A 14,664-nucleotide genomic window follows, 5' to 3' on the forward strand; every position below is an offset into this window, starting at 1 on the left:
TCTAAATTTTAAAGCAAACTGATAACATGAAATGGAAGACGAATACTATAAGAAACTTGGGAGCAGACAAGTAAATACTCGTATATGACATCTGTATGTTCATTAGGGCTACGAAAAAAATACACACCAATACCGTGTGGGGAGGGAATATTGTCCTGATAACGAAAACGCGTTTTTAAGGTTGTTTCGATTAAAAATATACCCGCACCGACAACGATTTCTAAAGGAATTTTCAAAATGTTTTCTTTGTAAAAGATTTGATTTTGATGTTTTTAACAAACATTTTTGTGTAGATATGGGGATTTCTGAGTTAAATCAGACACTTGTTCAAACTGAGGTTTTTGATTTCCTTTATTTTTTGCTGTGGTGATGCTGCTCATCAGCAAAACATTTCAGTATATTTTCAGAAAAAGTCGAATTATGTAAAACTATATGCAACGAAATACTCATAACTTCTCTAACATTGGTCCAATTTGAAAAAAAAAACTTTTTTGTATAAATAAAATAGAAAACAATTTGCACAGTGGGCTTGGATGCAATTTTCGCGATTTTATATTTAAAATCAAATTTTAACAATGATTGACCTCCTAGATTTTCTTGAAATAACTTTTGTATTTAACTACGATCAATTACAAAAATGTTAAGTCCTTCTTGGTAGTGGGATTCGAATGATTATTATTTTTTTAATTTTTTAAAATTAGTCAACAACATTTTTTCTTTATACCCATGCACGGTGCGCCTTAACTAACTTTAAATGAAAGGTGCTTACACCTGGGAAGTTTTTGCTGATTTTCAAACTACAATGTTCATAGATGAGAAAAATCAAAAAACAATAAAAATCGCCGGAGGGATTTTCAAATAAATCGCGGTCAATTTTTATGACTTTTTGGATTTTCACGATTTTGCTTGGAAACCGTAAGTCCTATCGGAATGGGATTAGAGAAAATATTGTAGTTATGAAAATCTTCCACAAGATTGACCTTAGTGGTATTTTCGTAGGTTTTACCATTTTTGAGATAAAGAAGTTCAAATTGGGACAATGCATTGACTCTATCGCCTTTTTAAAAACAATGTCATGTACGGTGGCCTTAACTAACTTTGAATGAAAATGGCTTACACCTGGGAAGTTGTTTGCGGATTCTGAAACAGCAATGTTGATAGATAGGAAAAATCCAAAAACAAAAAAATCGCTGATGGAATTCTTTAAATAAATCTCGGCCAAAGTTCACATTTATAGGTTTATTTTTGGTTTTCAGGATTTTGCTTGGAAACGGCACGTCCTATCGAAATGGAAAGAAAATGTTGTAGAAAATGTTCACTGCTACGACATTTTCTCTAATCCCATTTCGATAGGACTTGCGGTTTCCAAGCAAAATTATTACTGACAACAATGCGGGATATCCCTCATGCGAGTCACTAAAGGTGTCATTTTGGTCCCTTTTTTCAAAAACGTTTAAAAACTCCTTTAAAATGTGACTGTATCAGTTCAAAATAATCTACAAAATTATTTGTCATAAAATTTTTCTATAGGTCCCCGAATACACCAAAACACTAAATCGTACCTAAACGCAAGGAATCTGCCAAAAGTAAAATCACGTTTTAGGGTTAATGTTGTACTTTATATGAGTTTCTTAAGTTTTGTCCAACAAAACTTCATTCTACATAGAATACGTCTAGGACAAAAATAATCTCCATCAAATTTCAATATAAGACGCTAAATATATGAAGTATGTATTTGCAATATATATCAAGAAAATATATCAAGTTTGCCAACAAAACACCCAAATATTTTTTTTAATAAATTTGTTTTGTTATTTTTTCGAGTTGATGCATCACGGTGTGCCTTAACAATATTTAAATGGAAGGTGCTTACACCTGGGAAGTTTTTGCAGATTCTAAAACTACATTGCTCATAGAAGAGAAATATCAAGAAACAAAAAAAAAATCGCCGGAGGGATTTTCAAATAAATCGCGATTTAAATTCACATTTTTAGGGGTTCTTTAGGTTTTCACGATTTTGCTTGGAAACCGCGAGTCTTATGTAAATGGGCCTAAAGAAAATGTTGTAGCTGTGAAAATTCTCCACAAGATTAACCTTTGTGATATTTTCGTAGATTTTACCGTTTTTGAGATATAGAAGTTCAACTTGAGACAATGCACTGACTGTATCGCCTGCTTATAAAACAATATCATGCTCAGTGCGTCTCAACTAACTTTTGATAAAAACCGCTTATACATGGGAAGATTTCGCGGATTCTGAAACAGCAATGTTCATAGATAAGCAAAATAAAAAAAAAACAGAAAATATCGCAGGAGGGATTTTTAAATAAATCGCGATCAAAATTCACAATTTTAGGGGGTTTTTAGGTTTTCACGTTTTTGCTTGGAAACCGCAATTCGTATCGAAATGAGTCTAAACAAAATGTTGTAGCTGTGAAAATTTTCTACAAGACTGACCTTAAGGTTTTTTCGTAAGTTTTACCATTTTTGAGATATAGATGTTCAGTTCAAATTTTTAGGTTTTTATCTTAAGTCTTCAAGATTTTACTTGGAAACCGCAAGTCATATTTAAGTGGGACTAAAGAAAATGTTGAAGCTGTGAAAATACTCTACAAGATTGGATGATTTATTTTTTCCTAGGTTTTACCATTTTTCAGATATATAAAATTATTTTGGGAAATTGCAGTAATGACATTGTTTTATAAGGAGGCGATACAGTCAGTGCATTGTCTCAATTTGAACTTCTATATCTCAAAAACGGTAAAACCTACGAAAGTATAGTAAAGGTCAATCATGTGGAGAATTTTCACAGCTACAACATTTTTCTTAGGGCCATTTACATAGAACTCGCGGTTTCCAAGCAAAATCATGAAAACATAAATAACACCTAAAAATGTGAACTTAAATCGCGATTTATTTCGAAATCCCTCCGGCGATTTTTTCTGTTCCTTGATATTTCTTATCTATGAGCATTGTAGTTTCAGAATCTGCAAAAACTTCCCAGGTGTAAGCACCTTCCATTTAAAATTAGTTAAGGCGCACCGTGGCATGAAAGTAACATTAAATATAGTTCGAGACAAAAGTTTAACACCTTTTGTTTGCTATAGTTAATTACGTAAATGCCACCAAAGTAGGAGTGAGTCCCATCATTGTAGTTTTTTGACCACACCAAATTGTACATGTGAGGGCCCATATGACACCTATATTTTCACTGGACCATAGCCGTAGACCTCTAATGTATTTTCACATACAATATAAGCAACCAATGGCTTATCCTAAATACGTAATTTAAGTTAAAAGTATTAAAAATACGCAATTTTGGCAAGTCCGATCTGGGTTTTCTACATTTTTCAAATATATATTCACCACAAATGTTTTTAAAGCTATTTAAATTGAACACATAACATCTTCTGTATGAATTTATAACGAAAAACCATCAATAAGATATTTATATTTTTTAATCACAACGACAATCTGGTTAAAAATTGTAAAATACGGCCCTAAACCCTACATCAAAAACAAGGGCTGCTAAGAATGTTATATGTTATGGTTACAGATTTCTTTTATTAGAGACTCACAATGAAATTTCTTTTGGAACATTTCTTTCCTTAACAATATTCCCAAAAAGTAAAGGATTTTGCTAGATTTTGATCCAGTATGGAATTATGTAAAATTAACAGTCCAAAATTAAAACATATAATTTCATCCTAATATATATATATATATATAAATTTATAATCTAATTTTTTAAGGAAACAGTATACAAAGACATATGGTTTATTTTGAAATTCATAGTGAAATTTTGTGTTTTCATCTTTTGACACTTTTCAGCTATAACCAAGTTTTATATTACTTCCATATCTCAACTCGAAAAAAGAAGGAACATTTTTTCATCAAAAAAAATTGGGAAATATTTCCATGTTTTTTTCAGCAAAATTGATACTGATATTTTCATGCTATTAAAGGTAAATAGACATTTCATTTCTTTGGTGACCCATAGTGAAATTTGATTTAGAATGTTTTTGTCTCTGACATCATCTCTCTAAAATTATGTTTTGTTGGACAATTTTGAATAAACTCAGATGAAGTCCGACTTTAACCCTAAAACGTGTTTTTCATTTTTAGAGATTCCTGGCGATTAGACAAGAGTTACTGATCTGGTGTATTCTGAGACCTATAGTAACATTTTATGGCGAACAATTTTGTAGAATATTTAGATTTGATACGATCACATGTTTAAGGAGTTTTTGAAAGATTTTCAAAAAAGGACAAAAAAGACCCCTTTGATGAACCGCATGAGGGTTAAAATTTTTATCAAAAATATTCCCCACACCCTCCCGAGTAAAGTTGCCAAAGACAATATATACCTGAAATTCAAGGATTCCAAGATTCGAATATTTCGAAGAAATTAAAAATGGACTGAACTTGCCCCGCCTATTTTGGTTACTTTCCGACGTAAACTTTAAAAACGCCGATACACTTGTCTCATATTTTTATTTTCACAATCTGTGCGGGGTTTCTTGTAATTTAAAAAAAAGTTCAATTTTGTTGTACAGTGTTATTAAAGTGAGATCTTCTCGAGAAGATGATTATTTAAATACGAAAGAGGAGTTGAATTTGAAATATAAAGTGGCTAAACCTATCGCGGGCAAAAAAACAACGTCATTCAGTAATACCCACTAAAGCTGGTACACTAATTGCTAAACCATTCTTAAAATCGCAAAATGAAGAAGTTTAATTTTTCTATTGCGACCAATGATAAAGAAGTTATGAGTATTTCTTTGCATATGGTTTTTACAGAATTCGACTTTTTGAAGGCGCGACATCTCTGGAACCTTTAGTCAAAAAAATTCTGAAAATATACTGAAATGTTTTGCTGATGAGCAGCATAACCACAGCAAAAAATAAAGAAAATCAAAAACCTCATTTTGAATAAGTGTCCGATTTCACTCAAAAAACCCCATATCCCCATTTATTGAAGTTCAAATAAAAGCGATTTTGCGGAAAGTGGTTTATGTATAATGATCCGATATTGAAGATTATATCCAATTTTAGTACAAAATAGCTTATTTCAGAACGATTTCCTGTCCTTACAAAACAAATAAAATTCAGCCATTTCGGTGGATTAATGTGGACACAACCTTCAAAATACCGAAAATCTGAAGGTACCGTTCTATGGGGGCTATATGATAGCGTAGGGCCTATAGCTAAAAATTTCTGGGGGAAAGTTCTATACCCCCAACGAAGACTAAATACCAAATTTCAGCCATCTCGGTGTGATAATGAGGCCAAAACCTTCAAAATACCGAAAATCGGGAGATATCGTCCCATGGGGGCTATATCAAAACGTGGACATATATAAACATTTACCTACCATTTATGGTAGAAATATTTCTTGGCCTCTGGAAACACAAAATACAAAGTTACAACCGATTCTGTTGTCAAATGGGACTAATACATTCAAAATTATGGGGGCTATACCAAAACGTGGACCTATATAAACCAACTTTGGTAGGAATGTTTTTTGGCCTCTGGAGACACAAAATACCAAATTACAACCAATTCGGTGGTAAAATGGGACAAATATCTTAAAAATTCCTTAAAACGACGACGCGTCACGCGTCATTTTGTTTGGGGGCTATACGAAAGCGTGGACCTACATACCAAATACCAAAACTCCTACGTACAAATAATAGATTTTCCCAAAATTTCATCCGCCTACGTCAATCCGTTCGGACGCTAGAGTGATTTCCACAGACGGACAAACGGACGGGCATGGCTATATCGATGTAGAATTGCACGCTGATCAAGAATATAGTTGGTGGGGTCTGCAATGATTATTTCGAGTAGTTACAAACGGAATGACAAACTTAATATACCCCCATTCTATGGTGGAGGGTACAATAACTGCAATGGAAAACTTAAAGGCAAGCGGCGCGCGAACTTTTTACGGTAGGGGAAAATTGAGAATGCATTTCTTAATATTTTTCCATGTTTTATACGGCTATGTGGTGGTATTTTTGATATTTGCAAAAAAAAGTAATGACCCTAATGTAAATGTAGCTTCTGCATGTATAATATCCCTGCAAACATTTTTTTTTAAATTTTTAATCGCTTAACGATAATCTGGAATTCGCCGGGAAGATCAATTCAATCGCGGAAGAGCGCAAGATCTTCTGCGAATCCCCAACATAAAATAACTGTGTTTAGGAAGCGAATCCCGAGGAAGAAGCGCAGAATAATCATCTGGAAGATCTTTAGAAGATTAAAATATGAAGTAAAAAGTAAACACAAAAAATAGAATTATTCATTGGGTTTTTTTTTTTTAATTTGTTGTCTTTGAGTTTTATTACGCACTTTTGTTTTCTTTTCTGACTTGTTATCATTTTTCATTATTCCATATTTTGTTGGTGGGTAGTTTACTTCTTCCTCATTCCCTTTGTTGTCTTTCTAGTTAAACTCGGCAAAACCTGGGCATGCGTTGTGTTTGTCTATTCTCATAATATTATGCGTGACATTTATATCAAAGTTCTGTCGAAAGTGTATATGAGAATTGTATACAACCAAATCAAAAATGTCAGTGACAATCATCTGTTGCTCTTCCAGAAGAGTATTCTGTTATTCTCTAGGGCGATCATTTGAAAATCCAAAAAAAATGTCCAATGATCGCCGTTGGGAAACACAGAAGATTAGATTAATTAGAAGATTAATCTGTGCGAACAATCTTCCACAATTGTGAGAAATGTTTGCAGGGATACGAGTTCATTCATACAAAAATTTGTATGTATGTATTCTAGTCGAAACAAATAATCGATTTTCATCATCAGACTAATCATAATTAAACAAGAGCACAGATATGGTCCGTAACAGCTCATTTAGACTAGACATAAATCCACAACTGGATTTAATAATTCCAGTACAAATCTCATTGCATTTACATCAGCATTCGGCACACAACAACAACAATTTGACACTGTTGTCAGTACATGGTTTTTCAATTAGTAAGTTGAGAGAGAAGCTCTCTTTGCTTGCTCGCGACTAAAGAGGTGCCGCATTCTGATTTAGATATACCTTTGGAGGATTTAAATGGCAGTCAGCTGATTTTGTTCACAGCACATTTACCAAGGTAGATGCATCAGCCCATCAAAAGAAGTTGTGGTAAATTGAATTCGTCTCAAAAAAACATACGGCACTTTACAAATTTATTGTTTAATATTAGGTGTGTTCGCTTACTCGATAATTTGTACAAGTCCACTAACTTCTTGTAAACGACAAAGGTCTTTTGCATTGTAAACGAACAACATCCAGTAACATTTTGTACAAATTTTGAGTAAACCAACACACATATTAGGTGTGTTCGTTTACGTGATAATTTGTACAAATTTGCACAAATTTTTACGAGATGTTGTTTGTTTACACAATTATCCAGCAAAAGAGAGCGAATTGAGAGAGCACTTTTGACAGTTATGTGACTGAGAACTTACAAATTCTTGCTGGGAAAATTTGTCCAGTAAAAATTCGTAAGTTCGATCAGCTGTTGAATAATCAGTTGATTTGAGTTGTTTTGTTGTAAACAAATAGAAACAAGAGTTGTTAAAATACAAATTTACATTTGATTTTTTTGCCAATTGGAATATTTATGGACGGAAAAAAGGTAAGTAAAAATAAATAACTTAAGACTTTCGCTGAACTTTTATTTTAGGTGGCAAAACAAAGTGGAGTGACTGAAACATCTTTGAATATGTCCAACCGGTTGTCAATTGAAGATTCTGAAGGAACAGGTATTTGTTGCAAATTGATTTGTAATGTTTACATTTTAGGACAGGCTGTGGTCGTGCTTATTGTATGTATTTATTTACCCTCAGCCCCCCGAGGCTACATCGAAATAACGGCTTTGGACCCCAAGTATTTTTGGAAGAACATCTCTTGGAGCATTTATGTGTACCTCCACATAATCTTATAAGTGTAATTAAATAACTTTCGGAACATCTTGGGGTTATCTCCCACACAAAAATAGAAAGGTGCAAGAGTGATTGGATTTTATCGAGGCATCCAAGAGTCTTCAAACATTTGTGGCTTTGTTTAGAATAGAAGGTAGCACATCCGTCTTGCACACTGAATGTCCTGGTACGATTCTTGGAGCTTTTATACTATGGAAATGTACCCCATTGAAATAATAGTTTGACCTCAAGTATGTTTGAACAAAATCCCTTTCGGACTTTTTGGAGTCGATTAAACCATACCCGCCAATCTGTCTGTCCGACTGGCTGGAACGCAGGATAACTCTTGATTTGTTCCAAATTTGGTTGTTGTAATATTTTGTCCAAACTTAGACCAAGTTGAAACCAAGTTGATCAAGTCCGGAACTTTGGAATAATAAAATTTCTTCCAAACGTACATCGAGTTCCAAGAGTGTTTTCCTTGGAAACATCTGTCCTGTTTACAGTGATGTAATGTGTTTCGTGGACAAGTCCATGCTTTCTTAATCCAAACTTTTGCGCACCGTAATATTTGTTTCACGCTTAAATCAGCTTGGTGTAAAATTTGAAATTTTTATTCCCTACACCACCTTGTGGTAAGGGGTATTATGTCTTTGTGCATTAGTTTGTAACATGCAAAAGGAAACGAGATAGACCCATAGTTCCTTTTAGGGATATACATAGAATCACTTTCTGAGTCGATTTACGCATGTCCGTCCGCCCATGTATTTTTGTAAACAAAGTACAGGTCGCATTTATTGTCCGATTCGCACGAAAATTGGGGAAGATAGTTTTTTTTGGCCGAAGGACGAACGCTATTTATTTTGGTAAAAAACGGTTCAGATTTGGATATAGCCCCTATATATATCTTCGCCCGATTTAAGGCATTTGGTGCACGAAACACGCTATATATGTCCGATTTCAATGAAATTTGGAATGTGCGACGGAATTTAGTCTAGGAATAAGTGTTCCAAATTATATAGAAATCGGTTCAGATTTGGATATAGCCCCCATATATATTTTAGCCCGATTTAAGGCATTTGGTGCACGAAACACGCTATATATGTCCAATTTTTATGAAATTTGGACTATGTGACGGAATTTGGTCTACAAATAAATGTGAAAAATTATATCGGAATCTGTTCTGATTTGGATTTAGCTCCCATATATATTTTACATATTCACAGTGGTGTAGGGTATTATATAGTCGGCCCCGCCCGACTTTGATCCTTTCCTTACAGGTTTCGCGAATGTGTTTTGGTAACAGTGTATTTATTATCCAGTTGACGCAGTTCACCTGCGGTAGATTGTGGATGTTCTCCAAGGACCGCACTCACGCAAAGTTGTTATTTAAACATGATTGATAGTCATGTCGATCTATGGGTTACCTCTAGTAATTAAAGTATTTATTTTTAGATCGTGAATATCTCTTCTGACATTCCTTCTAATACACCATACTGTGATTACGATGGATCTCATGGTAACTAGAGCATGCCATCGTTGTATACTGGAAGAATCAATCAGGGCCCGTTGACCTAGTGGCGCATATCTGCAAATTTCTCTCGTACAAAAAGGTGGTATGATCAGTCAAATAGGAGTTCAGTAATTCACAAATGACATCAAGGGTGGTACAAGACGCCAAGATCGTTCAATAATTCGCATACGTTACAATCTCAATGCCGTCTTGAGGGGGCGGAATACAGGAGATCGTCATTTGGTTAGCTTTTTGCTAAGAAAAGCTAAATCGTTGACGTTGGTTCGCTGACGCAAGGAAACAAAGTCCGAGACCCAATATGTGAATTCATACAAACCCAAATGAGGACAAAAAAGTTAAAATATATACTATATGCAAATTTACGTTAATTTTCTCTAATAAAAATATATGAAATTCAAAAACAAATAATTAAAGATTGTAGTAATTCATTTTCGGTGGAATACATATGACAAAAAATACATAGAATTTGTCGACTAATTTATTGCAAAATCCGAAATTGTAACAAATTGCATATTAATTGTTCATTTATGGCAAAGTAAGTCAACTTAGTATATTTTGACGGAATATTGTTATGAAACCAATAGCATTGAAAATCTAATATGCAATTTGCTACAACGTATTTGCAATTCATTAGTTGACAAAGGCTGATAAAAAAGCTTAGACATAAAATAACTTAAATTAGGAAATAACGTTTCGTTAGCATTTAACCTTTTAAAACAAATGAAACACACTCCATTCACTTCAACCTATTGTCGGTTGATGTTCATGTCTGTAAGGCTGACTTCCGTATTGTCAGTTGCTTTGTATTCGTGCATGAAACTAGAGGTTCTTAAATCGAGTTCCATACTAGAGTAATTTTATGAAATTGTAGTAGTGGGGAAATCGATTTAAGAACCCCTACTTTCATGAACGAATACAAAGCAACTGACAATACGGAAGTCAGCCCAGCTTGTTTTGGTTACTGACAACAAATTGGTACATCTCAAATACTTCTAATTCCCGTAGTTTTCGATCAGGTAGTTCATTCGTAATTCTGCGATTTTGCCAATTTTGCCAACCAATCAAAATATAGATAAAAATGCCTCCACTGATTCACAACAAAATTATTTCTTTAACAACTCAATTAGATTTTTTAGCAGTTCTATTTTCTGGTCTCTCTCCTGGCCCCTCTTTCTCTTCTCTCTCTCTTATAGATGTTTCCATCAATTCTCGCCATACTAAGTCACTCTCTTCCTTCTTTTTGCTATACTCCTCAACCTTGTCAAGATATTCTTGAAATGAAGTTTTCCTCTTTTTGGAAGTTGAAGGTCCCATTTCTTGTTTTTCTACAAAAAAGAAGCCATCAATATTTTATCCATATATACATATAGCTATGCATAGTAACTTACCTGTAGGTGATGTATTTAGCATATCAGTATTGGAAATGTCCTCACTTGTAACTTCCGCGTCGCTGTCAAGGACGTACTCCGGGTGTATAGACTTTTTTTCCTCCAGCAGATCATCGAGTTCGCTACAAAAAGGACAAAAGTCATGCTTTAAAATCGAATCGTCACAAATTGGAACATATTTTGAATATACAGTCGCTCCAAGCGAAAGTCGTACACCTAATGAAACTTTTTTAATTTACTTATATCTCCGACACAAAAAGGGATATGAAGAAAGTATTTACGCAGCTTTATAGTGCATTTAGTCGACAATTTAGAAACACGATATAATAAAATAATCAACCCGTTTACATTGTTATAAAATTAAAATATCTAAAATACTAAGAATTTTAGCACCAAGCGAAAGTCGTACAGCAATTATAAAGAGAAAATATTTTATAATATAAATAATCCTTTCCCATATTTCTGGTTTCAGTTGAATTCTGCAATCGATTTAGAATAGTTTTGATCAGTTCTGTACAACTGTAGTGTAAAATATGTCACCGCTTGTTTTGAAAATCTCTCCTATAAGGATGTCTGGAAGAATAAGTCGTCTGGAGACATTTTCCATTTATAGAACCACTATAGACGATTTATTGTTCAAGCTTGGACTACAGTCTAGACAACCCATGTTATTGAAGCAATTATTTAATACCAGTGGTCGCAAATAATAAGCTTTTATGCTTGAAGTCAGAGTTTTTGCAGAAAGAACAACGCTTACCTTGGCCAATACATTATTCGCCAGGTAGTAAGAACTCATTTTAATTATAAAATCTCATAGTTCGATTCCCAATGACTTCAAAAAAATTATAAAACAACGACTCAAATCTGAAAGATAAGCCCCACACACTCGCAGATACACTGATTCGTTATGTTCTATTATTCGTGTATTAGACATGAAGCAATTTGTGGGATTTTTCACAATGTAACGTCAGGTTTCGCACAGAACTTGTTGCATCTATCAAAATTACACTCTTTTAAGAAAATTTAAGCATTTATCGCTATCGCTATTGCTTTCTAAACATCGTTCTTGGACAAATTTATGTATAGCATTTTTACGCCTTTTTTATCACCAATTGACAAGGTATTTATGTTGTAAAAATTTTACTGCACATTGGAAAAATAAGCTTCCAAATATTTTTCTCAATCGATTAGAGTGTTGGGACACTCAAAATCAACTCATTTTGCACTTCGTGTATAAATATGTGTATATTTTAAATATTTCATATGTGTTTTTTTCTTATTAGTAGACATCAAAGTATTGAATAGCTTTGCAGTTTTAATTTTCGATACCTGCTGAATCGAAAAAAAAAGTTTTTGTAAAGTTGAATAAATCATTTTCTCATGTGGTTTCATAAAAACTATTTTTATTTCATTTTTACGCCTCTTTCCTATTTAATCTGATACAAGTTTCCAGAATTGACCCTCTTAATTGTAAAGAAGCACTGATGTTACACTAAATCGATCGTAGGATTTAACAAAAAAACAGGAACATGTAGTAGAATTAATTATATTAACAAATACCTTGCCTTTATAATTGCTGTACGACTTTCGCTTGGTGCTAAAATTCTTAGCTTTTTAACTAATTTAATTTTTCAACAATGTAAACGGGTTGATTACTTAATTATATCGTGTTTCTAATTTGTCGACTAAATGCACTAAAAGACTGCGTAAATACTTTCTTCATATACCTTTCTGTGTCGGAGATATAAGTCAATAAAAAAAATTTCATTAGGTGTACGACTTTCGCTTGGAGCCACTGTAAATATGTATGTACATTAGGGGTGGTTTTGTTAGGAAATAAATATTCGTTTTTTTGGTCACCCTAATGTACATATGTATTTTCAAAATATCAGCAGGAAGTACATAATTGCTTCGAACACTTGGTGAGTGTACATTTTGGATACAATCAGGAAACACTAAATGGTTTTGATTAATAATACCTATGTAAACATTTGATATTGCATGATCACCTGGCCGCAAACATGAGTTTTTCTCATTAGATTCAGCAAATTTGAAATATCGCTCAAAAAAGCTCTTGTGGATTGCTGCAAGGAATTGTGAATAAAAACTATTGCGGTGCTTCAAACGACGTTTATAGGATCTTTATAGACGATTCTTGGAATACATGCTTTGAAGCCCGAAAGAAAAGTGGAATCGACCGTTTGGAACTTTGAAAGCGAGCCAAAATCCAACGAAAGTTGTTCATGTAATAAACTCTTCAATGCAAATGGTCCCTGTTTCTCAGCAAACTGATCGAGTGGCGACTATACGGCTTCAAAAATATAGGACGGTTAATTGATTGATTGGTGATGATGATTTACTTACCTTTGGTATGGACACGACTGCCTATTGCGGCCAGTTTTGGAAATATTTCCCTTCCACTTGACTTGCGTTATATGTGTGCCCCTTCTCAGCCAATCCTCTGCTATTTTTGTCCACATTTGTTTTTTTATTTTTAAGTGAGGCTGTTTTTCCCACTAAAGGGCGCAGCTCTTTCAGTTTTGCCAATAACAATTTTACGGCCGAATCCAGCCATATGCTCTTTTTTGTGTCACCATCAGAACTAAGATGTCCCTCTGTTTCATCCTGAGATGGTGCTAAACCCAAGCTATATTCAGCTACATCTTCTGGATTTGGTGTGAACACAATTTCATCAAAATCTTCGTTCCCAGCCATTTGGGACACAATTGTGTTCATGTAATCCGGATCTTTAAGAGAAAAAGTGACATTCAAACAAAAATAGTTTTTATAAATTATAATACTTACCAGTTGCTACCCTCTTATATGTGCCTGGGGAGCACACCAAATCCAGTTTCCTTTTATTATTCATTTTTTATTGTTCAATTCTTTTTATTATTTTTCAGCGCTCGAAATTGCGATTTTATTTATTTGCGTCAATCTCTTTGTTTTTATTGATCAGCTGTTATCTTAGAAATGTTTTGTAATGTGCTGTTCGTTTACTTTTTGTATTTTTTTCTCTTGTGAGAGTCAAATTGCTCTTTTTTTATCAGTCACTTCTTGCTGAGTAAATGTTACGGGAAAAGTAAACGAACACACCTATTGAAAATGTAAGCACACTATGCTAACTAATGAGCAAATAATGAATTGTTTGATCGTTTAGACATAGTAAATATTAGTCTTAGTTGATTAAAATAAACTTTGTATATCAAAGCAAATTTAATTTTTTCGCCTTGTTTACAAATTGTTACATTTTTAATTATTTTTGTATTTTCTAGCAACATGTTGCAAAAAACAGAGTTGTATACGAGGATTTATGCCGGATTCAAAACAAATCCACTCAATACGAGGATTTATTTTTGTATGGGAAATCTGGTAGATTATCCTGATAATGCGCTAAATCCGGCTAATTAGGTCATATCTAAATGGCCTATAAAATGACACAACTAATTTAGTTAATTTTATTCAAAAAACAAGAAGAAGCATGCTCTTGTTCGTCACATTTTTCCTTCTCTTTCTTAATTAACTAGATCGATTCTTGATAAGTATATATCATTAGGGTGGGGAGAGACGTTCCTTTTACCATTACAGAAGGCAAAAATATTAGGGCGCCCGTTCCTTCACGATCTCGCTGAGCCCAACAAACTAGGTGTGGGAAATATTCTGAGGTGTGAAGCCGTAAGCGCTCTGAATTTACGTCAATCCGTTCTCCTGGGATTCTTGTAAGAACTCTGCTTGACTCCAATAATATAGATTTGGAGGAGTATCATTCTGTGATCCGAGAAGGAACATTTTTATACCCTTA

At 33.8% G+C, this 14,664-nt stretch overlaps 1 protein-coding gene across 1 annotated transcript; it reads right to left on the bottom strand.

Moving 5' to 3' along the window:
• Positions 1-10,244: 10,244 nt before the first annotated feature.
• LOC141406570 (uncharacterized) lies at positions 10,245-13,736 on the bottom strand. The gene is made up of 4 exons (XM_073992300.1): positions 13,668-13,736; positions 13,227-13,609; positions 10,863-10,984; positions 10,245-10,799 (listed from the first exon to the last, which is right to left on the bottom strand). Exons 2-4 carry the CDS (start codon positions 13,340-13,342, stop codon positions 10,594-10,596), a joined length of 444 nt encoding a protein of 147 aa, XP_073848401.1. The 5' UTR covers positions 13,343-13,609; positions 13,668-13,736; the 3' UTR covers positions 10,245-10,593.
• Positions 13,737-14,664: the final 928 nt, after the last annotated feature.

This window comes from Musca autumnalis, unplaced genomic scaffold (genome assembly GCF_047663935.1).
Source record: "Musca autumnalis isolate F117 unplaced genomic scaffold, ASM4766393v1 scaffold_5, whole genome shotgun sequence".
NCBI classification, from domain to species: domain Eukaryota; kingdom Metazoa; phylum Arthropoda; class Insecta; order Diptera; family Muscidae; genus Musca; species Musca autumnalis.